Raw genomic sequence first — 22,143 nt, 5'->3', positions numbered from 1 at the left:
TAAGTTTTCATGAAATGTCCTAAGTTTTTCCTCCTTTTGCAAGGCATTGAACTATTTCATGCAGAAAGATCTTTTTTTCCCCAGACTGCATAGAAACTGTGACTTGCTTAATACATTTTCTATACCGTTTATTCCGATCATGAGATGTCAGGGATGCCAGTCTATCGCAGGGCCAACACAGAAATAAACAAGCAATCATGAGGCTGAAAATGAAACCAGATAACTTGGACAATGTTCAAATGAAAGCTTTGTACAGTTAAGCTAAATGGTCAAGCTAAGATTGTAAAGTAACACAAACTATAGGCAAGATATTTGAATAATGTACCACTGAAGGTGCATGATGGAAGTTATTGTACATTGTGTGCATTTATCTTTAAATCTAGAAGTTCTGAGATTCTAATGCTGCTTTTGTCTGTTCACCTGATTCACCGTCATTGTTCCTCTGTGTTCAGAAAGATAGCGGCTTCACAGCTTTAAAATTCATCCTGCTAACTTGGCAAATTTAAACTGATAAATCCAAATTTTTCTAAGTCCTTCTTTGTTATATCTGATTTTATTACATTATTATTTATAATAAATAAATATTTTAACTGTTTCTTTGCAGAGAAAACTGTTAGTTATTTTAGTGTGTAAACCAACAGTTACTGCATTTTTTCAGATAGCAGTACTAAAAAAGTGTGGAATACATCTTATTTTAATTGTGATTAATCACAGAAAATCATGCAATTAACCTGGATTAAAGATTTTTATTGGTGCCCAGCACTTATAAATATATGTTTTATTTAACTGAACTTTTACCTCATTGTTTATTTTCACTGTGTGGCAGATGAAAAATTGCCAGAGAACTGTTCCCATAACAGACATTTATCCAGAGTTGCACGTTTCAAGTTGCTTTTAATGGATACGAAAAAACCTCGACAAGTTTGTGGCACAAATAACTTTCATTAACGTTTGAAATGTATTACATTAAATACCAAAAACTTTGGAAAACATACATAGATAATTTAAATAAATTAAATTCTGGACACAACTAACTCACACTGGATACAGGATTAAAATGAGCTTAAATAATTCACCTTTCAACACGCAGGTTTCATGATTAAGACATGAATTAAGACCAAAAAAATAAAAGCAAGGCTGTGGTCACTGTAACAGAGGACTTGTCTGTATTTCTACTTGCATGAACGCTGAGTCACTCACTTAAAGTTTAAGTAAAAAAAAAGATAAATCACTAGAAAAAAAACATGTTCTTGTGGAAGAGGACTGCATTTAGTGTGGCCTTCACTCATATCTGTCCCTCAAATCCTGAGCATCCTGTGTCATGGCTCTGTTATTAATAATCACAAAACACTCTAGTTGAGGGACACACACACAAACACACAACATTTCAACCTGAAGATTGAAAAGTATTGGAACTATATACAGAGAGCTTGGACCAGCCCTCTTCTGTCAAAGGTAAACAAACAAACAGCAGTAAATATCACAGCATTAATGTCCTTGTTTTGGTTCCCTTGAGGATCCTTGTTTGTCTCTGGCTGCTGTGTCATCTTGAAGATGGGTGATTTCATGACTCTGAATAAAACAAACATTTTGGATATTAAAGTGATAAGCTGCAGTTTGTGCTGCAAGATTCGAACTTGATGTGTAACGCTAAAACAATGATAAACACTTAACATGACGGACATCGGCCGTACCTATGACTTCAGTTGCATCATCAGGCGATGGATTGGAGTTCATTACATACTTGTTCCCAAATATCTGCACCATCTGGTCGAAGAACTTGCACTCCTGTTTCTCTCCTCTAAAAACACGACAGAGTTTCAGAAATAATTAGAAAAACAACACGGCAAAAATGAAACCAGTTTTCTGTGGTTTAAACATGTTCAACGCTTACTGTCTGCCTTCTAGAAAGTGTCTGAAGTTGGCCCTCAGCCTTTTTATCCTGGACTGACATTGTTCAGGAGTGCGCAGGTATCCCTGGCTGGCCATGACCTGAGAGATCTGGGTGTAGATGCGTTTGTTCTTAGTGCTGCTCTTCAAGTTCTCCTGGATGTCCTCGCTCCCCCAAATGTCCAGAAGGGCCTCGGTCTCTTCATCCCCCCAAGTTAGCTTAGAGCTGTCAGCCACCCACTGGTTACCAGCGGCGAGCAAGACAGAGGAGCCTGCAGGTAAAAAAAAAAAACAAACAAACAAAAAACAAAACTTAATCTATGTTCAGTGAAAGTATATGTACATATATGTTTTCTAATTAGTCTCACTTTTCATTTGGTCCAGGTCAGGAGCACAGTCATCAACTTCCTCTGGGACTGGCGTGTCTTCGACTGAGTTCTCCACTTTCAGGTCTTTCCTGAAGATTTTGTCCATTTCGTTGAAGAACTTAAATTCTTCCCTGAAATTAGAAACAAAATTCATCTTGCAGGGACAACAAGGTGCCTCATATTTGTGACCTAAATCCCAAGTCGATACAGAAACTTGTAATTGGTGCAAACAAAGCTGTAAGTGGAAAATTACTGATTGTCCAACTGAGATGGAACAAAAACCAACATGCAAATACAGTGTGCTCCAAATTATTGTGCATTAAACTTTCTGTGGTGGATTTAACTTGTGTTTGTCTTGTGTTAGATCACTGCTAACAAGCTCAGACAGGTTTGATCATTAATTCCTTTTCTATTCTACAGTCATTTAGCAGAGTAAGAATAACACAAGCATGATTTCAAACAAGAAGGGACATCATAATTAAGTGACAGTCAGACTGCTTTGAGTCCAGTTGGACCAAGGTGCTGTCATGTAGTGCTAGAGGCAGTGCATATAATTTTTTTTTTTTTTTAAGTTTTTGTAAGTCATTTTGTTTAAATACAAAATCACGATTTCATCAAGCAATATCAACTTGGGCGTAAGTGCATGATTTCATCACAATTTCTTCATTAAAGGGAAACTATTTAAAGAGAAGTAAATGAAGAAGCAGCAAAATTTGAACATTCTCAGTTCTATTTAATGTTCTGAAACTGTGTGAGCACTAACTTTTCATGGACGAAGCCATATTTAAGGCGCTTAATGCGGGTGTAGCACTGCTCTGTGGTCCTTATAAATCCATGGCTGCTCATCTTCTCTGAGATGTACTCAAACACATGCCGGTTCTTCAGGCAGCCCCTCAGGGTGAGCTGGACGTCGTCTTCACCCCAGATTTCCAGCAGTGTGCGAGTCTCCAGCTCCGACCAGGGCGTCTTTCTGCTCATGTCGGTAAGGAGGTGGCTGGTTGAAGGTTGCTCGTCTAAAACAAGAGCTGAATCGGGGGGGTTATTTATATAGAAGAATACTACACAAATGGATTTGATTGTGTTTAAACTTACACAAAACAGGATCGCTGTCCATAAATGGTTCTACGTTGGCATCAGCCACGGTGCTGTCCACATCCGCTAACATAGCATGATCACCGAGCACGGGGGCAAGAAGGTTAAAGTATCGAAACACTGCTGGTCGTCCTCCATTTCTAGAAAACACAAACCTACAGTAAGCTGGGAAGCTGCAGACTTAAGTAACCTTCTCATTCTCCTTTTTTTTTTCTATTTACCTCCGGTTGTTACAGTTACGCCGATAAGCCTTTTTCAACCTTTTGATCCGAGTCTGGCACTGCTCCGCTGTTCTCAGGTAGCCTATGGTGGCCATTTTCTCCGATATCTCTGCATAAACGTGCCCATTACGGACGCAGGTCTTTAGGCTGTGCTGCACGCTGTCAGCAGCCCACACCTCAATGAGAGCAACCGTCTCCTCCTCTGTCCACGGGGAGTTCACACCATCTGCAAGTCCTGCAAGCAGACACAGCCACAAAGATTTAAAACCTCTTATATCTTGTCTTCTGTAGCTGTGTAACTGTGTGAAACATGTCAACTGTACCTGGATCTTGGTCTTCTTGTTCATCTTTGTCATCATACTCGTCAAGAGAAATGGCCTCCTGTCCCAGTATTTGCTCCAGCTGGTGGTAGAACTTATAATCAACTTTTCTTCCACATCTAGAAAGAGTGAAAAGATGTAGCACAGGAGGTGCTGTTTAAAGTTCCTGTTGGATTAAAAAGAACGAGAAGCTTGGAACCATAGAGATTGACCTCACTTCTTCCTGTCGTAACACTGCCGAAAGTTGATCCTCAGCGATTTGACTTTCCAGCGGCACTGCTCTGAGGTTTTGGAAAAGCCGAGGTCTTGCATTCTCTCCGAGATCTCAGCATAAACGTGCCCGTTGTGCACGAAACCCCTCAGCGCCTTCTGAACATCTTCTTCGCCCCAGATATCGATGAGCGCTAGGGTTTCCTCGTCTGACCACGAGCTGGTTACTGGTTTTTCTGCTGATACGTTGCTTTCTTCGTCTTAGATTAAAGACAGAACTTCAGTGTCAGAACTAGTTTTGGTACAAATGAACTAGTTCAAAATAAGACCGGTGACCAGCATGAAGAGGAGGTAGCAAGCTGTTGTGGTTATGTTTGGATCTTCTACACACTACTGAGGTCTCAATCAATAAAGTTTAAAAATGGCAATGTGTTGTTCTTTTGTTATTACTGTAGGAGGATGCAATATAATAATGAAGGCATGAGAACAAGAGCTGGAGTGAGTGGGAACTGTAGAGTCAAAAGGTGCAGAACCACTCTGGGACAATCACCGTTCTCAGTCAAAGGATCACAGTTATGGAACACTTTACCACAGGATCTAAAGTCACTGTCAGACATGAGGCTCTTTTCTATAAAACTGAAGCATTGGCTGAAACAACAACAACACTGTGAACACTGAAAACCTAACGATGTTTTTCCTATCCATGTATTTTACTTTCAATGTAACTAGTAACTGGACTGTACTTTTACCTTTGTCGTTAACTTTTAACTGTGTTTATCTAGATCAAAAAGCCTAACCAGGGACGGGGGCTGTAAAATAGCCTTTGGCTAGAAGCCTTGTGTACACTGCATCTGTTACCTAATGGGTGATAATGTTAAATTGTACTGTTCCTACAAAAATAAATAAATAAATAAAAAATCATCCAATCTAGCAAGCAACTTCAAACAAGAGTGCATACCAACAGGAGAATAATCCAGGAGGTTTTGGCACATCTTTAGGAGGCACTGCCCACGTTTAGTTGTTTTTTTCTCATTTCACAGAAGAACAATCCTTACGAGTTATACCTCGTTGTAAAGGTGACTAATCAGGATTTCCAGTGATGTATAATATAGTACCAATTGGTATTATTAAAGGAAAAATAATTTACACAAATTTCCTTAATTTTTGTGCACACTTTATATACTTCATATTCTCCCCATACATTAATAAAGGGATGACCAACTCCAGACCTCTTGGGCAGTGTCCTGTGGGTTTTAGATGCTTCATATCACCTGATTCAAATGAAATGGTTCTCAACAGCTTGTTGTCAAGTTCTGCAGAAGACTCTTAATGACCCATTAATTGGAGTCAGGTGTGTTGCAGCAGGTAAAAAATCCAAAACCTGCAGGATATTGACCAAAGAGGTCCAGAATTGGTGATCCCTGCAATAGTATTTATAATCACATGCTGTAAGACTAAAATATACAGATAAACTACATGTTAAAAGGTGAATAAAAGTTGCACATGACTAACAATAGTACCTAAGTTCATTATGACTTTCACAGTTAATTACTTCAAACACTGAGCTCACATTTAATTAAATTCATACAGATGTGTACAACACATGAAGTACTTAATAAACCTGCAGCATTACATGCAACAGCACTCACTGCATAAAAATCATCTCCGTAATGCTAAACAAGAGTTGCTCAGGTCCGGTCCTCGAGATCTACTATCCTGCAACTTTTCCAACAGTTCTAAATCAAACGACTGAATTCCCCTCATCCACGAGTCATTCAGCTCTGCAGAAGCCTGGTAATGAGTCATTCATTTCCTTCAGGTGTGTTGGGGAAGGGATGCATCTAAAAGTTGCAGGATAGTAGATCTCAAGGACTGAACTTGGGCACCCCTGTAAAGCAGCATGTTAAGTGTTGCACGCATTAATATCAGGCTGCAGCTTGTGTTTGCATTTCATTAATAATTTATTTGCTGACAGTTTATTCAACTATAAACTCTGGATGATTGTATTGGCTTGTAAACCATACACAGACACAAGCACCTGGCACCTCCTCCTCATGATGGTTACTGCCTTTGGATATTTCAGATATTTCCAGTGAAGGAGATGCTGCTCCAAACCAGCACAAAGCCTCCACCAAAAGCTGTTATTTTTGCTTGCTTTCAGAAAGCTGTGTTAATAATGAGAGCAGGAGTAGGAGACAGCTTACCTCTTTCAGTTACTGATTCTCCGTTGGAGTCTTCTGATATTTCTATGGAATCTGCCATCATTGTGGATGATGTTGACGGCTGTTTATCCAGAATTTGCTCCATCAGATCATAGAATTTAAAGTCCACTCGGTCTGTCCCGGATGAGCTATAAGTATTAAAGTCATGTCTATAAGCACAACTGACACAGTGACAATGAAAAATTCCAAATGAACATTTTTTTGTTTTTACCTCATGTTTTCTTTACACTGGCGATAGTTAGCTTTCAGACGTTTGACCCTGGTGTGACACTGCTCTGGGCTGCGGGAGTAGCCGTTGGCACTGAGTTTGTCTGATATTTCTGTGAAGATGTGACCGTTGTGCGGGTAGCGTCTGAGGCACTGCTGGACCTAAACGTAGGTGAAATTCAAAGTAAACATGGCACTAGCTAAACTGGCGATCATAGCTCTAAATCACAATGTACAACAAGAAGAAAGGCTGGTTTTAAAACAGCAAATTACTGCCCTAATTGTCAGAATTAAACCTGGGAAATGCTAGGAAACCATGAAGTAGAATAATGGCAGTGCAGTCTGATAATGGTGGACTGTAAAGGCGTAACAATTTGTATAATAAAGTTAAGGAAATTATATTGTGCTCTACCTGCTGGTCTCCCCAGATCTCCAGTAGGATGATGGTTTCTTTGTCAGACCATGGCACTTTCTTTCTGTCCTCTTGCGCTCCCACTGCAGACTCTTATGACACAAACAGAGAAGTGTAAATATAAGACAGTACAGACTTTCAGCAGTGTGACTAATACATGTCTGAAACATACATGATTAAATAGAAAATGGCAGCATAAAAATGTGGAATAAACTGATATTAATTGAACTTTTGCTTCAAATCAAGGTGATGCAAAAAAAATAGAGCTGGTTAATTCAGTTTACTCTGCTTAAGTGTTAGGGTGAACTCAATACCATGTTACTAATTAAGAACTGGATATAGGAGAAGCCTATTTCCCTAGGAAAGACCAGTCTCACAATACTACTTATTGGTTCTTATTTAAAAAAAAATCTCAGACAATGACCAGCTACAACCCCAGTATAAAAAAAAGGAAAACATGATTTGCAACCCTCTTAAACCCATATATTTTATTCCCAGTAGAACATTAACAACAGATCAGATGTTGAAACTGAGACTTTTACCTTTCATGGAAAACAGGCAACAGGTCAGTAACATCACTGGGTTTAACATGGACAATGTTTTTCTTTCAGTGAAGGTTTTGCATAATGAAGCAAGACCATGCTAACACACATACTGTGAAAAGAGTCTTCACAGGTTAAATGATCTCGGGCTCCTCAGGCAGCACTGCATTATAAACAGGCTTGAGATCAGGAGTTCTTCCAGAAGACAATGCTAAACCACATATTGCATCCATCATAACAACATGGCTTCAGAGGAGAAGAGTTGGGGTGCTGAACTGGTCTGCCTACAGTCCAGACCTTTCACCAATAGAAAACCTTTGATGCATTATGAAATGAAATGAGTAAATTATACTAAAAATCAAGCCCTGCTTTCAGAGGATAACATAGCTAATTTATAAAATGGTTCAAAATATATTTCCGAAAGATTTAAAAATCATAAAACAGGATGTGGAGTAGCCAGTTGTGGACAGCAGGATGGGGAGAAGCATGGAAAGTATCCACCACAAAGGAAGTGAAGGCTCCAGATGTCAGCAGCAGTTGCTTTGTTTGTGTGGGTTTTAGAGAAATGAGTAAAGTCTCACAGCCTAGAATCAAAGCCCTCCCGCTGTATTTTATGGTGGTTATTCATCCTTAGCTGATAAGATACCTTTTGGTCTGGGTTGGGACCTGCTCATGAATGGCTCATCTGACAGATTTGTGGGTGAGTTGTGTTTCACAGAGCCATTGTCCTTAAAGTGAACTCAACGTCTTCTACTCCAACCAAAGGTTTACCAGCAGTTTTTTTTCCGTTTTGCAGCCAGCTAATCCTCTGGTCATCTGTTCAACTTCCAACTGGGAAGTTCTGCTGTCCCCAGAAGTTAAATGTCCCATTAATACAAAGCATATGAGCCATAGATGAGCCTGGAAGAGCCCCCAGCATAGTTTCACCTCAGCCTAGTGTTGATTTTAGTGTTAAAAATGTAAGAAAAGTAGCAAAAAGTCCTTATATTGAAATATGACTATGAGGAATAATTTAAGTTTAAAGAAAATGCTATCAGAGCTCTTGGCCACATCACTCCATTACTACCTAAATCCAAAACTAAGTCAAAGAACAAACTTCAGAGCTCTGCTGCTTATCTTAATGTAAACTCCTTGATATCAATAAAGTCTGCTGGACCTCTCAGATCACTGGAGAGAAGTCTGCTGTCTCCAGTTAGAGCTAATAACATTGAAAAAGATTGAGTCGTTTGTTTTTTCTCAACAGTCTGTAACATCTTGGCCTCATGTGCCTGATTTGACTTATCTTGTGTTTTGATATAAACAGAAGTGATTTCACTGATTCACAGTAATCAAAGATTCCTGGTTTCCTTTGAGTCTTACATATTTAGTTTAAAACAGAATATTAAAACCAAAGACACTTTACCAATGTCCGGGTGACCGTAGGAAGGAAAACACCTGTCCTGAGCCTCTTCGGATATTTCATCCAGCTCCAGTACTGGTTGGAAGTCCTTCACCAAAATCCTTCCCAGTTCGTTGTAAAACTTGCATCTAACTTGCTCTTGTCCTTTCAGGCTACAATGTGAGCATGAAAGAAGAGCAGATATATAAATAATCTTTGAAATGGGACATTTTCTTTTCTTCTTTTCATTGTAAACATACGTACTTGTTTTGGTAGCACTGCCTGAAGTTGGATTTTAATCTTTTCAGCCTCGTTTGGCACTGCTCGGGAGTTCGGGAGAAGCCCTGGGCGGCCATTTTCATGGATATGGCGGAAAATATGTGTCCGGTTCTATGCATTCCTCTCAGCTCCTGTTGCATCTTGTCGGCACCCCATATAGTGATCAGGGTCAAAGTCTCCAAGTCTGTCCATGGCACACTTCTAGTCCCTTATAACAGAAATATGAAAATCTGTTTCTGACAAAACCATGAAACATTTTGCAGCACAGTTCAATACAGCAGACCAGCACTGTGTGAGGTTTCTCTATTCAGATCTACTACAGCTTTTTGAGATGTTTTGCCAATTTATTCTTGACATGCATTTTCTCCTTTATTCTAAGTGTAAATTCTACAAAATTACTGCTCTTTTTGACATATTTTACAACCCTAATTCCCCAAAAGTTGGGGTTTTGTGTAATCTCATATTCCCAATAGAACATAAACAACATATCATATTAAAAAATGGCACATTTTACCATTTCATGGAAAATATTAGCTGATTTTTAATTTGATGGCAGCAACACATCTTAAAAAAAGGCTGGAAAAGTAATTGGCACAAATAAAAAACAACTGGAGGAGCATTTGACAATTAAAGAGGTAAAGTGGCTACAGCTTAGTAACACGACTGCATATAAAAAATTGTCTCTCAGATGTAAAGATGGGCAGAGGTTTACTAATCTGTGGAACAATTTTTGTAAAATATTTCTCAATATAGTATTATAAAAAGGCACGATTCTTTACTGGAAATCACTGCATGGGGTCAGTAACAAGTACAGAATTCACAAATGGAGGTTAAAGCTCTATTATGCAAAGAAGATTGTCTTCTCAGGGTCAAAGATGATTTAAAATGGTCTGAGACAAAAAATTGTTCTGTGTTGAAATTAATCAAAGTTTAAAATTCTTTTTGGAAAACATGGACGTCGTGCTCTGTGGACTAAAGAGGAGAGGGAGCATCAGCTTGTTATCAGCAGACAGTTCAAAAGCATCTCTGATGGGACAGAGTTGCATTGCAGCCTATGTGAATCTGTGAAGCTCCATCAACTCTATAAAATACAAGGATGCTTTAGGGCAACATCTGCTCCCATTCAGACGTCTCTTTCAGGGAAGATTTCAGCAAGACAATGCTAAACCACATACTGCATCCATCACAACAGCATGGCTTCACAGGAGAAGAGTCCGGCTGCTGAGCGGGCCTGCCTGCAGTCCAGACCTTTCACCAACAGAAAACATTTGAAGCATCGTAAAAAGAAAAATCCAACAACCAAGATCCAGGAATGTTGAACAGCTGGAATCCTGCAACATTCCTCTCCTAAAGCATCTGGTCTCCTCACCTCCCAGATGTTTACAGACAGTTGTTAAAAGAAGAGGGGATGATGATAAACATCACCCCGTTCCTTTTTTAGAGATGTGCTGCTTCCATCCAGTTCAAAATGAGCAAATACCTTCAACATCAAGGTGTATTAAGAATAAAATATGGATTTATGAGATTTGTAAATCATTGCATCATGTTTTTATTTATATTTTACAGTGTCCCAACTGTTTGGGGAAATGCTGTTGTATTATTTGTAATTTGAGCTCTTCAAATTTTATCGAGGAGATTAAAATCTTGTTATACAAATTAATAAAAACAAATAGTAATAACTCACAGCAGAAGTGGTTTAAATGAATGAGGTGCAAAAATGTGACAGTGTACCGATTTCCAGTGGGCCTGTTTGTCCGAGAAACTTCAAATCCTCATCCCCGTCTTGGGACTCGTCTTCATCGATGACTTCCTCAACGTTGTATGTGAGCTCCGGAACAGCCGAGGAAGCAGAGGAGCTGAGGATCTGCTCCAGCTTTGCATAAAATTTATGCTCTAGCCTCGAACTCCCTCTGGTAGTGGATTACAGAGATATTATGAGTTTTTTTTAATACGGATTACCTATTTTCTACATTGCTGTGTTCAGTTAAGAGACATACGTTAGCGAGTGGACACTGAACAGTTTGATTTAATATTTACTTATTGCTCTGGCGGAAGCATTTCTTCAGTCGTTTGATCCTTGTCTGGCACTGCTCCACCGTTCTCATGTAGCCCCTCTCTGCCATCTTCTGTGCGATCTGAGTGAAGATGTGACGGTTTTTTAAGCAGCCCTTCAAGGCACGCTGCACAGAGTCCTTCCCCCAAATGTCAAGCAGATGGAGCGTCTCCTCATCCGACCAGGGAACCTTTGAGTCCATCACGAGCGGAAAAGAATGTTCCTGAGAGTCTGAAATTAGATGTGAAGAGTCAGCTGAAGCTGTGATGAGACAGAAAGGAAGAGATGCTGACTGAGATGTGTATGAACTGCACAAACCTGTGTATTCTCCCCATATGGAGATTAGAGGAGATTCACCTGAATTCTCATCATCCACTGAGGAATCCCTGCAAACATTGAAACTTAAGTTTACATCAAGCACATTTTCTAGATTATTTTTTTTTAAATAATGTGTTTTTATAGTGGCCTGAAACCTTTACCAGAGTACTTGAGGGATTAATGTGTTGAACCATGACAAATGGAGATAAGAGATGATTCTGTGAGTAATATAAGCATTGTCACACATCTTACAGGAAAGCTGATGCCTGTGCAGGCTGCTTTGCAGGGACTTCCACACCTCCGCTCAGCTTCCTCTTCCTCAGACTCAGAGCTGCCCTCGAGCTTTGGTTACTCCCACTGGCTTCTGAATCCGTGTCCGCGATCTCGTTGGATATCGTGAGGTCTATGGTTTCATCACGTGGCCGAGCTGTGTTTTGTGCTTTCCGCTCCTGAGAAGCGTCTCCGCCTCTAACCTGCAGCGGCCAACTCCCAGAATCCCTCATCTCCCTCAGTCTTTGGCTGATAGGATCAGAGCTCTTCCTGATCGGCCTCTCCAGGCTGCTCGTGTTGACAGGAGGGCCGAGGAGTACTTTGTGTTCTGGAGGGGTTGAGTCTTTGGGGGAAGGTGAGCAGGAGGCCTGGTCCATGGCAGGTCTGGTCCCAGGAGGCAGCGAGAGGGAGGAGAGGATGCAGTCATCCATCGGTAACAATCTTGGATCTGAAGATCAGAATGAAAACCATAAGGCATCTTGAAAAAAAAAAAAAGAAGAACAAATGACAAAACAATAAAACTGCAAATATCTGCCACCACTACAAATACCTTTTTCCTCAAAATGGCCGAGGCCTCTGTGGTGTTCAAGTACAGCCTTCATGTCCTCCGGTGGGAAATTGGTTTGTAAACAGTCATCGAGGAATGACGGAGCATCTCTGAGCAAAGCTGCCAGCTGAGAAGAGAGATCAAGTTACACACACACACACACACACACACACATACATATATATAAATGTAATTAAGTAAATGTTATTAATTTTACAGTTTATGATCGCTATTAGTGTGTCTATGTTTTTGTTAAGCAGCTCAGAGCTAAAAAAGGTAATGATGAATAATAAGTTTATTGGGACACAGGTTGTTTACACCCAGTTAACACTCCCCTCTCAATCAGCTGCAAACAGCTGAGCCCCAGCACTGAAAATGGTTGCTCAGAGCAGGTGTGTGAAGATAAAAACACCTGATTAAAGAATATAAATTCTGCACCCTACTTTAGAAACAAAAACAAAGTAGTGCTTGTTTAAAATACTTGAAGGTACCGCTAGATAAGGGATCCACGAAGCAAGTGTTGATGGTGTTTTAATAGGTAATAACCTAAATTCATGATAAAGAAAATATACCCTCTTTCACCTCTAAGGTTTTGGATACAAAGATGAACTGTATTAAAAAAATCATCTGGTCCTAAATAGGTCTTAAAATGAGTTAAAAAGAACCTCAGATGAACAACAACATGCAGGATGGTCCACTATTTTCTTATTTACTACTCTGAGCCAAAATCTGAATGTTACTTTAGGTTTGTAGTTATTTGTTTCTGCTTAAGGCCCCAGAGCACATCAATCAGGTTGAGGTCTGGACTTTGACAGAACCACAGATTTATCTGGATTCTTTCCATTTTCAGCCACTCTGTTTTAGATTTGCTGCTCTGTTCAGGATCACCGTCCAGATGCATGACCTAGTTTAGCTGCCAGACAGCTTCCTTTCCGAGGAGTTTATGATCTGGGGACAGATCATTTCTATTTTGTCCTTTAGTGTAAGAAAAAAAATAAAAAGTAAAAACAAAACAAACCCCCCCCCCCAAAAAAACTAGTGCATTTCCTTTTTTGTGACTATTTTGGTTTAATCTAAGTGTAACACAAGTTACTAGCGTGCAACTGGCTGACAATCTATCTCAAGCTTGAGTTCAAGCACATGGTACCTGTGTGAAGTCTGGAACAGGCAACAGCTCTTCCATTCTTGATATGAACTCCCACACCAGCATCTCGAGTGCTGCATCGTACTTAGGTCCAAAATACACAGGGAAGATTTCCTGCAAGACAGAAGCAAAAGCAGGTAAGTCAACAGAGAAATTAGCTAACAGCTGCCATGTTTCATGATTAGCACAAACTCAAAACAAGCTATCTCGATATAAACAATATTCCCTTCTTTTATATTGCGTCTGATAAAGTCTCGATATATTTGAAAATCACGATATATTGCCCAGCCCTACAACGACTAATTAAAAACTGGAAGGATAGTGGAGAACCATTGTCTTCTAGGAAGAAATGTGGTCAGAAAAACATCCTGAATGATGGTGATCTGTGACCACTTAAACGTTTGGTGAAATGAAATCAAAGAAAAACAACAGTAGAGCTCAGAGGTATGTTTAATACGAAGAGAGCTCAAAGGACTGAACAGCTGTGTATCCATAAGAAAACCACTAATCAGTGAGGCCAACTGGAGAAAAAGGCATGAAGGCCAGGGAGCATGAAGATTGAACTTTGGAGCCATGGAAGAAGGTCATGTGGTCTGATAAGTCCAGATTTACCCTGTTCCAGTGTGATGGGAGCATCAGGGTAAGAAAAGAGGCAGATGAAGTGATGTAGCCAGCATGTTTAGTGCCTACTCTACAAGCCTGTGAGGGCAGTCTATGATCTGGGGTTGCTGCAGTTGGTCAGGTCTAGGTTCAGGTCTAGGTTTAGCAACATTATGTGCCCAAAGAATGAGGTCAGCTGATACCTGAATAAACTGAATGAGCAGATTAATCCATCAATAGATTTTTTTTCTTCCCTGATGAATCAGGCATATTCCAAGATGACAATGCCAGATTTCATCACGCTCAAATTGTGAAAGAGTGGTTCAGGGAACAGGAGACATAATTTTCACACATGGATTGGCCACCATAGAGTCCAGACCTGAACCCCATTGAGAATCTTTGTTATGTGGTGAAGGAAGCTTTGAACAATGGTCCGACTCTCCCATCATCAATTGGTTAAAAATAAATGGATTCAGTTAGAGACTGGTTCCTCAATTTCTTAGTATCAAGAACAAAACATCCCTTGAGAGCAATACAGACAAGTCTGATGGATGTGCCTCTCTTAACAAAATAACAGATTTCTGATGACAGAAATGTCAAAATCAGTTAAAATGAAGATTTTTTTCTGAAAGAAACAACAAAAGGTTTAGAAAAATCTTTTGAAAGGTTTCTAAGAGGTCCCACTAACAGGAATTTAGGAATTCTAAACAAGGAAGCCTGGATCTAAAATATCTGGAAGGAAATCAGGATTATTAACAAATGTAGAGAATAGATGTTACCTTGAATCTCCCTTCCATCTGACCTCACTACATTCACTGCGATGGGTTGCTTTTTATGTCGTCCTGACCCTCCCCTTCTTACTGAGTTCATATCTCTACTTTAAAAAAATCTGTGGATACAATTTATAGGCAGATTATTTTGCACTTTATACACTATCAAAGGAGTACAGAGTTAAGAGTTTGATAAATTTTCTGTTGGTTGGTTTATAATAATCTGATCTGTATAGATCTTGTGCAGTAGAACCCACACAGTAGGTAATATATGGAGCTATTGGCTAGCAGTATAGCATGTATAATGATTTTTTTTATTTAATATACATCTTTAATGTTATGTAATTCTGCAATGGTTTTGGACATTTTTCCTTTTTACATCATTTATGTGAGACTTCCAAGACAAATTGCCACATTGGTAGTCAATTATCACAACCAAGAATGTGGTTTCATACACTATTTCAACATCATTCATTATGATTCTGGCCTCACTTCTTTTTTATTTTTCTGTTACTGAATATTATGAATTATAATTTGTCATAATTTAGTGCTCATTTATTTTGGTCAAAGCATTTCTTTAAGAGTCAATTCCCTTTCTCCCCTTTAATTCAGAGTTAATTCAGACAGTGAGGCTTCAATATTCAGCCAGATGGAGGATGCAAACGGTTGTTCAACATAAAATGTCACTAAGCTGATACTTTTTGAGATTAGGGAGGTCCAGTCCTGCTTTATTACCCTCAAGTGGCAAGATTGACATCTTTATGAGAGGTTTTTGTTTACTCCAGACAAATGAGTTAAATCAGCCCTCTACTTTCCTAATTAGTTTTCAAGTAAATAAAATTGGGATCATTCTGACAGGATACAGCAAGAGAGGAAGAATATCCATCTTAATAAGTGAGTTTCTGCCCCTCCAAGATGCAGGAAGAGGACCCCAGTGAGCTCAAACTGGTTTAATTGAGTCAAATATGGGGATTAAATTACTTTTAATATTTGGTGGAACTCAGGGTTGATGTATATGCCCAAGTGCACAAATCCTGATGGACACTGTTTATGAGAAAGCAGAGTAGGAGGGCTGAGTGAGAGGACCTTAGAGGCATAGCTTCCTATAGCTCCACTTTAATATAAGCTTATGAACTCGAAAGCCATTACTTAAATGTACCTTGGTAGATGATGCCAGGATTCAGGAAAGTCTGGCTTCCTTTTCTCACTAGATTTCCTTCATGTATAAATGCAAATGTGGCTCACTGATGAAATTATTGCAACACACTTTTATAAATGAGGCTCCTGATGACAACAAAGGTCAAAGAAGTCCATTTCAGTGTTATGTTCTTAACACATGTTTAACAACTTCTGGGTTCTGGTGGGTTCAGATCTCTTAATACCTATTCGGCAGGTTGTTTAGTCTGAATACATGGCTGTCGGCTGCATTACTACACATTCAGTTCATTTCATGGACAATTTCGGTTTCTTTTGGGACTGCAGGCCCTTTTCTTTTTTTTAAAGACATATGGATTCTGCCTAAACAGGTCGGGAGTGAAGCTGTTCACCTCCAACCTGTTTTATTTTTTGAATAGACACTCTGTTCCCTTGGACAAGGATACCAGACATGAGAGACCAAAACAAGGTGATAAGACAGCACCTAGAGGAAACCTTGAGAAAAAAAAAAAACACCTCAGCCCCGTCCTGAAGAAACCCTCAAAGCTTCCAGCGAGGAGCCACCCCCTTCATCTCATCATACTGCATTCAGGTCACCCCCCCCACCCCTCCTGGACTTTACTACCCACATGAAGGAGTTGGCCACTAATGCAGCCAAACTGACCCCATGCCTCAGTCCTATCTTTTCATTCCCAACCTTGTGTTCATTCCTCATCAGCCTCAGCCAGCCCATAACAAAACCTAGACAGATAATGTTTTTAGCACACTGAAGCTAGCTTTACTAAATGTCAAATCTGTGGCTGGAAGAACATTTTTAATCAATGATTTTATTACAAAACACAAACTTGATTTCTTGTTTCTAGTTAGAGAAAATGATTCAGTTGTTCTTATAGAAGTGACCCCTCCAAACTTCAGCTCTGTGAGTGAAGCTAGATCACATCAGAAAGGTGGAGTGGCTGTTTGCTTTAATGACTCCCTTCAATGCAACAGATATATTATAAAAACTTTGCCTCATTTAAATATGTGGTTCTCCAGATGACCTCCTTGTCTCGTGTGTTGTTCCTTGGCATATCCAGAACACCTAAACACTGCAACGTTTTTCGATGACTTTGCTGAACTGCTTTTAATAATCTGTGTTGACTTTGACCGTGTAGTTATTGTTGGTGATTTCAACATTCATGCTGATAACCTGGAGGACAGAGGAACCAAAGAATTGTGTCTAACTCAGCATGTGAAACAGAGGACCCAGTCTGGATCTAGTTATCTCTAAAGGTCTGAATATTTCCAAGGTTGTGGTGATGGATGTGGCTCTGTCTGATCAAAAAAAAAAAAAAGGTACATTGGTGAAATACCACTTAAATGTTTATACAAGCTTTCTCTCCACCACCCCCCTCCCCGGGCCTTCAGTGAATGAGCTTGTGCATCATTTCAATGGTAAAATTACAAGCATTATGGATGTCATTGCTCCAACCAAAGTGAAGGTGATTGCTGCCAAAAAGAGAGCTCCATGGAAAAATGTCACATTGGTAAGAGCTGAAAAACTAGATAGTCGAACAAGCTGAATGCAGGTAGCAGAAAACAAAGTTGCAGGTTCATATGAAATTTATAAAGAGAGGATTTATAATCTGGAGCTAAGAAATGCAAGACTATCTTTCTTCTCCGACATCATTGCTAAGAACAGCAATAATGCTCGTGCCTTGTTCGCTACTGTTGACAGGCTAACTAATCTTCCTGTGTCAGTAACTCCAGAACTTCTGTCAAACCAGGCCTGAAATGAGTTTGCTTCTTTCTTTACTGACAAAAGAAAATCAGACAGTCAGTGCTTCTATGCCATGGCAGGACATATGTCCCTGTGTCCACTCAGAGACATAAACACCATGACAAACTTTTTTCCAATCAGTCCTAAAAACCTGAATATGATCATTGGCCATCTGAAAACCATCACTTGCTGTCTTGACACCCTGCCAACCGGGTTTTTCAAGAACGTTTCAGGATGCATGGCCTTAGATATCTTCCAGATTGTAGACATGTCTCTGCTTTCAGTTGTCTTCCCATAGACCCCAAAAACAGCCATCATTAAGCCACTACTGAAAAGAAAAACCAAGACTTGTCGCTGATGAGCAGCTACAGGCCGATATCAAACCTCACCTTTCTTAGTAAGATTATAGAAAAAGCCATCTTTCACCAGCTACACCACTTCCTGACATTAAATAATTGTTTTTAGGTCTACCAGTTGGCTTTTCGGCCCCACCACACCACTGAGACTGCTCTAGTTACGGTCTTTAATGACATCCGCCCGAGCACAGATAGTGGAAACATTTTAGTCCTGGTACTGCTAGATCTCAGTGCTGCATTTAACACGGTCGACCATAACATCTTACTAGACCGGCTGAAAAACTGGTTTGGACTTTCTGGCACTGAAATGAATTGGTTTGAGTCCTATTTAGAAGACAGAGACTACTCTGTGTCTAAAGGTAGACACTATAAATACTGGTAAATACTATAAACCTGAGCGAACCAAAATAACCAAGGCTCCATCCTGGGGCCACTGCTGTTCAACATCTACATGCTGCCATTCGCCATGAAAAACAACAAAATATGTTACCATAATTATGCTGATGACACACAAATCTAAATAACCATCTCACCGGGAGACTATAGTCTGATCCAAACACTGATCAACTGCATCGATCAAATTAAAGATTGGATGTGCCAGAACTTCCTTCAGTTAAATGAAGACAATACTGAAATAATAGCAAGGAAGAAAGATTAAAAATATTTAGCTTCAAACAGTTAAGTTCAAAACTAACAGCCAAGCCAGAAATCTGGGAGTGGTCCTGGACTCAGACCTGATGTTTAGCAGTTATATTAAGACAGTTGTGAAGTCCCCCTATTATCACTTAAAGAACTTATTGAGGATTAAAAGACTGATGACTCAGCATGATTTAGAAAAACTTGTCCATGCATTTATCTTTAGTAGACTGGACTACTGTAATGTTGTCAATACAGGTTTCCCTAAAAAGTCCATCAGACAGCTGCAGGTAGTCTTTGAGTCCTCACTAAGACCAAGAAAGTAGATCATATAACTCCAGTCCTCAGATCTTTGCACTGACTTCCTGTCTGTCAAAGAACTGCCTTCAAAATCCTGCTGTTAGTTTAAAAAGCACTGAATGGTTTAGGATCAGAATACATTCAGGATCTTCTAGTTTGTTATTAACCAACCAGATCCCTCAGGTCATCAGGGTGATCCAGTGCATTTTCAGATTTAAAATAGCCATTTAAAGGTCATTCAAGCTCATAAAGTATTTTGAATGTCCAGCATCAACACTCAGACATGCTGAGAAATTAAATCAATAACAGACTAGTGTCAAGAAAGAATTTGACACAATTAAACCAACAGCAGCCTTTTCAGTGGAAGCTGAATTCTGAGTCAGCCATCTGCATGCCTCAGCAGAAACCAAGATTTATCAGACAAAGCTGTGTTTTTTCAGTTTGTTGAGCCTGCATCCTCTGCAGCTTCACAGGTCTGATCATAGCTGACAGCAGAACAGCCCAATGTGGTCCTCTGCTGTTATAGCTGATGCACCTCAAGCTCAGAAGTGCTGATGGTTTCAAGAGATTTTTCTGCTCACCACTGTGGTAAAGAGCAGTTACCTGAGTAACCACAGACTTTCTGTCAGCTCAAAGCAGTCTGTTCAGTCACCAGAAAAAAAATAAAATAAAAAAGGGATGTCTTACCTGGAAAAAATATTTTCTTTCAGAGGGATCATCCAGTAATGAATGTACCAGCTCCACAAAGTTCACTTCAGACTCTTCCACCTGGTTGATAGTTATCTGATAGAAAAAAATGTCAAGAATGTGAAGAAATGGCTTTAACAGATCCAACTATTCCAACTCTACTCATAAATAACTGAGCACACAACAGAGAAAGACTTGTGTGTTTTCCAGCCGTGGTTGACTCACATGGTGATCTTTGGCAGTGCTGACCGGGGCTTTAATTCTGTCCAGATGTGGCTGAATAGTTTGTATGTCCACTGGGTGGTCCCCTCGACACAGCTCCAGAACCAGCTAGTTATACACGAAAATCAAATGTCACATTTAAGGCTTTTAACCCTTAACTGTCGTGACCCTGCTCAAATACATACAGGGAAGGAAAGGAGATAAATACAGAAGTAAAAGTGATAAAATTATTATTTTTTTTTTCATAAAGGGCCAAAACACTACTGAGGTAACGTATATGGAATTTCCTCTTTACAGTCTACTGGAAAATATAAAAAGTGATTCTGCATGGCCAAACTAAATGCCACTGACCCTGGCTCGAAGTCCCAAGGTGAGCTGAGCCCTCTGACTGTAGCTCATCAGCTCAGGAACCAGCTCTGTCACCATGGTAACAAACTCTTCCAGCATCCCATAGTGATCCACAAGTCCCTGCTGCACAACTTGCCACACTGCAGCCGACAGAAGCTGCAAGGGTGGGGCCAGGAGCCGCAGATAACGGACTGGAAGATCATTATCTAAAGCAGAAAAGAAAAGAAGTGAAAACACAAATCATGCTTCAATGTTACACGTTCCTGATGATTTTTTCCAGCATTGTGTGTCAACTGGAGACAGCCTTTCTTATGACTTCCCATTGACAGATAAAAAGCAGTGCAAGCTTAAACAAATCAAAACATATATTTATTGCACTTTTGAAAAAGCTGATTAAAATCTAAGAAAGGCCATTCAAGCTCCAAATTCCTTGATCCCAATTGGGGTAGACATCCAAGGATGTGCCAGAAGAAGCACCAACCCACAAGACACAAAAGATCTACAACCAAAGCCCTAATGTAGGACAACCCCAGAGAATGGGCTTGAGTTGTTTAAGGAATATGAATGCCTACATAAAAACAAGTAGGTGGTTCTTATATTGTGAATACAAATCTAGTTCTTCATCTACAGACTTTAAAGCTTTATTAGAAAGCTAGTCATAAAGTTACAAATACTAAGACAACTTCATGCAACATTGGTCACAACTGATGAGAAAAGTTCTCATTTTATTGGCCATTACATTAAAAAAAAGACTGCAAAGTTTGTCCTTTTTATTAGCAATTAGCATATTATGCTGTCTTTATGATACCTGTGTGGACTAGAGCTAAAATATTTTTAACAAATCACGTGACAAGACATGTTAGTTTTTTTTTTTTTGCAAGATTTTACCAGTTGTGCAAAGACAAAGCTCTTATGTGCAAAATAACAGTGGCACACAAGATTTATCCACAATACAAAAAGCATCCTGAGTCAACAACATCCACCAGTTATCTTCAGTGATGTACATGAGCACAGTATGCACATGTCAACTTGTGGTGAAGTACTGCGTAAAATAATGACATGACAGGGCTGCTCTCAGGTGCAGTGACAGCAACATCCATCAAACTCACTACCTGTGTTATAGCTGACCTTTATAGGATGCAAAAGCGGTTGGATTTCTGCCAGATGTAACAGGGCCAAATGATTGAAAAGTGAAATTATATGGCACAAATATTTAGCCGATCCTCTGAATGACCGTAGGAGTGATGGAAAACAACATTCACTTCCTTATGGATCATTGGGAATCAAGTTATGGAGCCGCTGCAGGAATATTAATAGAGAACAAAAGCAGATTTCCGTTATCCCTGTTTACGAACGCGGCAGCTCGCGGACGCCGACATAAAGATCAGGGTTTTATAAAACACTGATACCGTGATGGTTTTTATGAGGATACACGCACCTCGGTCGCTTCCATTTTCAGTTCCACGTTTTATTTCCATTTAGCAGATGGCAGGAAAAATACGGCCAGATGTCGCCCTCGGCTTGAAGCTACCAGGAAAAAAAATAGAAAAAAACTGGACCTATATAAAACCTTATCTATAAATTCTCCTAATTTCTGATTAGTAGAACAAACATCTGCGACAACAAACCCACAAAATAGGAGTGTAATTTTGCTGGATGCATGGACAAGCTCTCTGTTTTCTTCTCGCATCGGAAGGAGAGACAGAACAAAGGTTTCTGGTCTCATCCGCCTCAGTCCAGATCACGGCAAGCCCTCTTTCCTGGTTGGTTGACGAAGACCGGTTCGACCAGGCAATTCAGATACTCCAACACTAGAGGGCGCCAAGTGGCGGCCAGG

General features: G+C 39.8%; 1 protein-coding gene across 3 annotated transcripts; it reads right to left on the bottom strand.

Annotated features, from left to right (window-relative positions):
- Nucleotides 1-874: 874 nt before the first annotated feature.
- On the bottom strand, nucleotides 875-22,069 carry zgc:113263 (uncharacterized protein LOC503753 homolog). 3 transcript variants are annotated; one of them, XM_041977817.1, is made up of 25 exons: nucleotides 21,939-22,068; nucleotides 21,745-21,833; nucleotides 20,310-20,512; nucleotides 19,962-20,066; nucleotides 19,737-19,832; nucleotides 13,477-13,587; nucleotides 12,333-12,456; nucleotides 11,765-12,230; nucleotides 11,513-11,580; nucleotides 11,179-11,425; nucleotides 10,873-11,051; nucleotides 9,127-9,349; nucleotides 8,887-9,035; nucleotides 6,943-7,034; nucleotides 6,535-6,692; nucleotides 6,306-6,451; nucleotides 4,109-4,361; nucleotides 3,895-4,010; nucleotides 3,572-3,806; nucleotides 3,351-3,490; nucleotides 3,022-3,283; nucleotides 2,259-2,389; nucleotides 1,895-2,162; nucleotides 1,695-1,801; nucleotides 875-1,572 (listed from the first exon to the last, which is right to left on the bottom strand). In XM_041977817.1, exons 2-25 carry the CDS (start codon nucleotides 21,782-21,784, stop codon nucleotides 1,565-1,567), a joined length of 3,927 nt encoding a protein of 1,308 aa, XP_041833751.1. In that variant the 5' UTR covers nucleotides 21,785-21,833; nucleotides 21,939-22,068; the 3' UTR covers nucleotides 875-1,564. The 3 variants fall into 3 exon arrangements, with proteins under 3 accessions (XP_041833751.1, XP_041833749.1, XP_041833750.1); XM_041977815.1 differs by lacking the exon at nucleotides 21,745-21,833 and having other exon boundaries at nucleotides 21,939-22,069; XM_041977816.1 differs by lacking the exon at nucleotides 21,745-21,833 and having other exon boundaries at nucleotides 3,022-3,271.
- Between the last annotated feature and the right edge of the window lie 74 nt (nucleotides 22,070-22,143).

Source organism: Melanotaenia boesemani, chromosome 23, assembly GCF_017639745.1.
Source record: "Melanotaenia boesemani isolate fMelBoe1 chromosome 23, fMelBoe1.pri, whole genome shotgun sequence".
NCBI classification, from domain to species: Eukaryota; Metazoa; Chordata; class Actinopteri; order Atheriniformes; family Melanotaeniidae; genus Melanotaenia; species Melanotaenia boesemani.
This window is presented reverse-complemented; position numbering and strand designations above follow the sequence as displayed.

Bases quoted from the DNA above. Each gene is read 5' to 3' on its own strand.
- zgc:113263 (XM_041977815.1), bottom strand. From the start codon at position 22,032: ATGAGACCAGAAACCTTTGTTCTGTCTCTCCTTCCGATGCGAGAAGAA. The intron at 20,067-20,309 runs GTCAGTGGCATT...GTGTATAACTAG, and splicing joins CCTTGGGACTTCGAGCCAGG to CTGGTTCTGGAGCTGTGTCG. The intron at 3,284-3,350 runs GTAAGTTTAAAC...CCCCCGATTCAG, and splicing joins GGACAGCGATCCTGTTTTGT to CTCTTGTTTTAGACGAGCAA.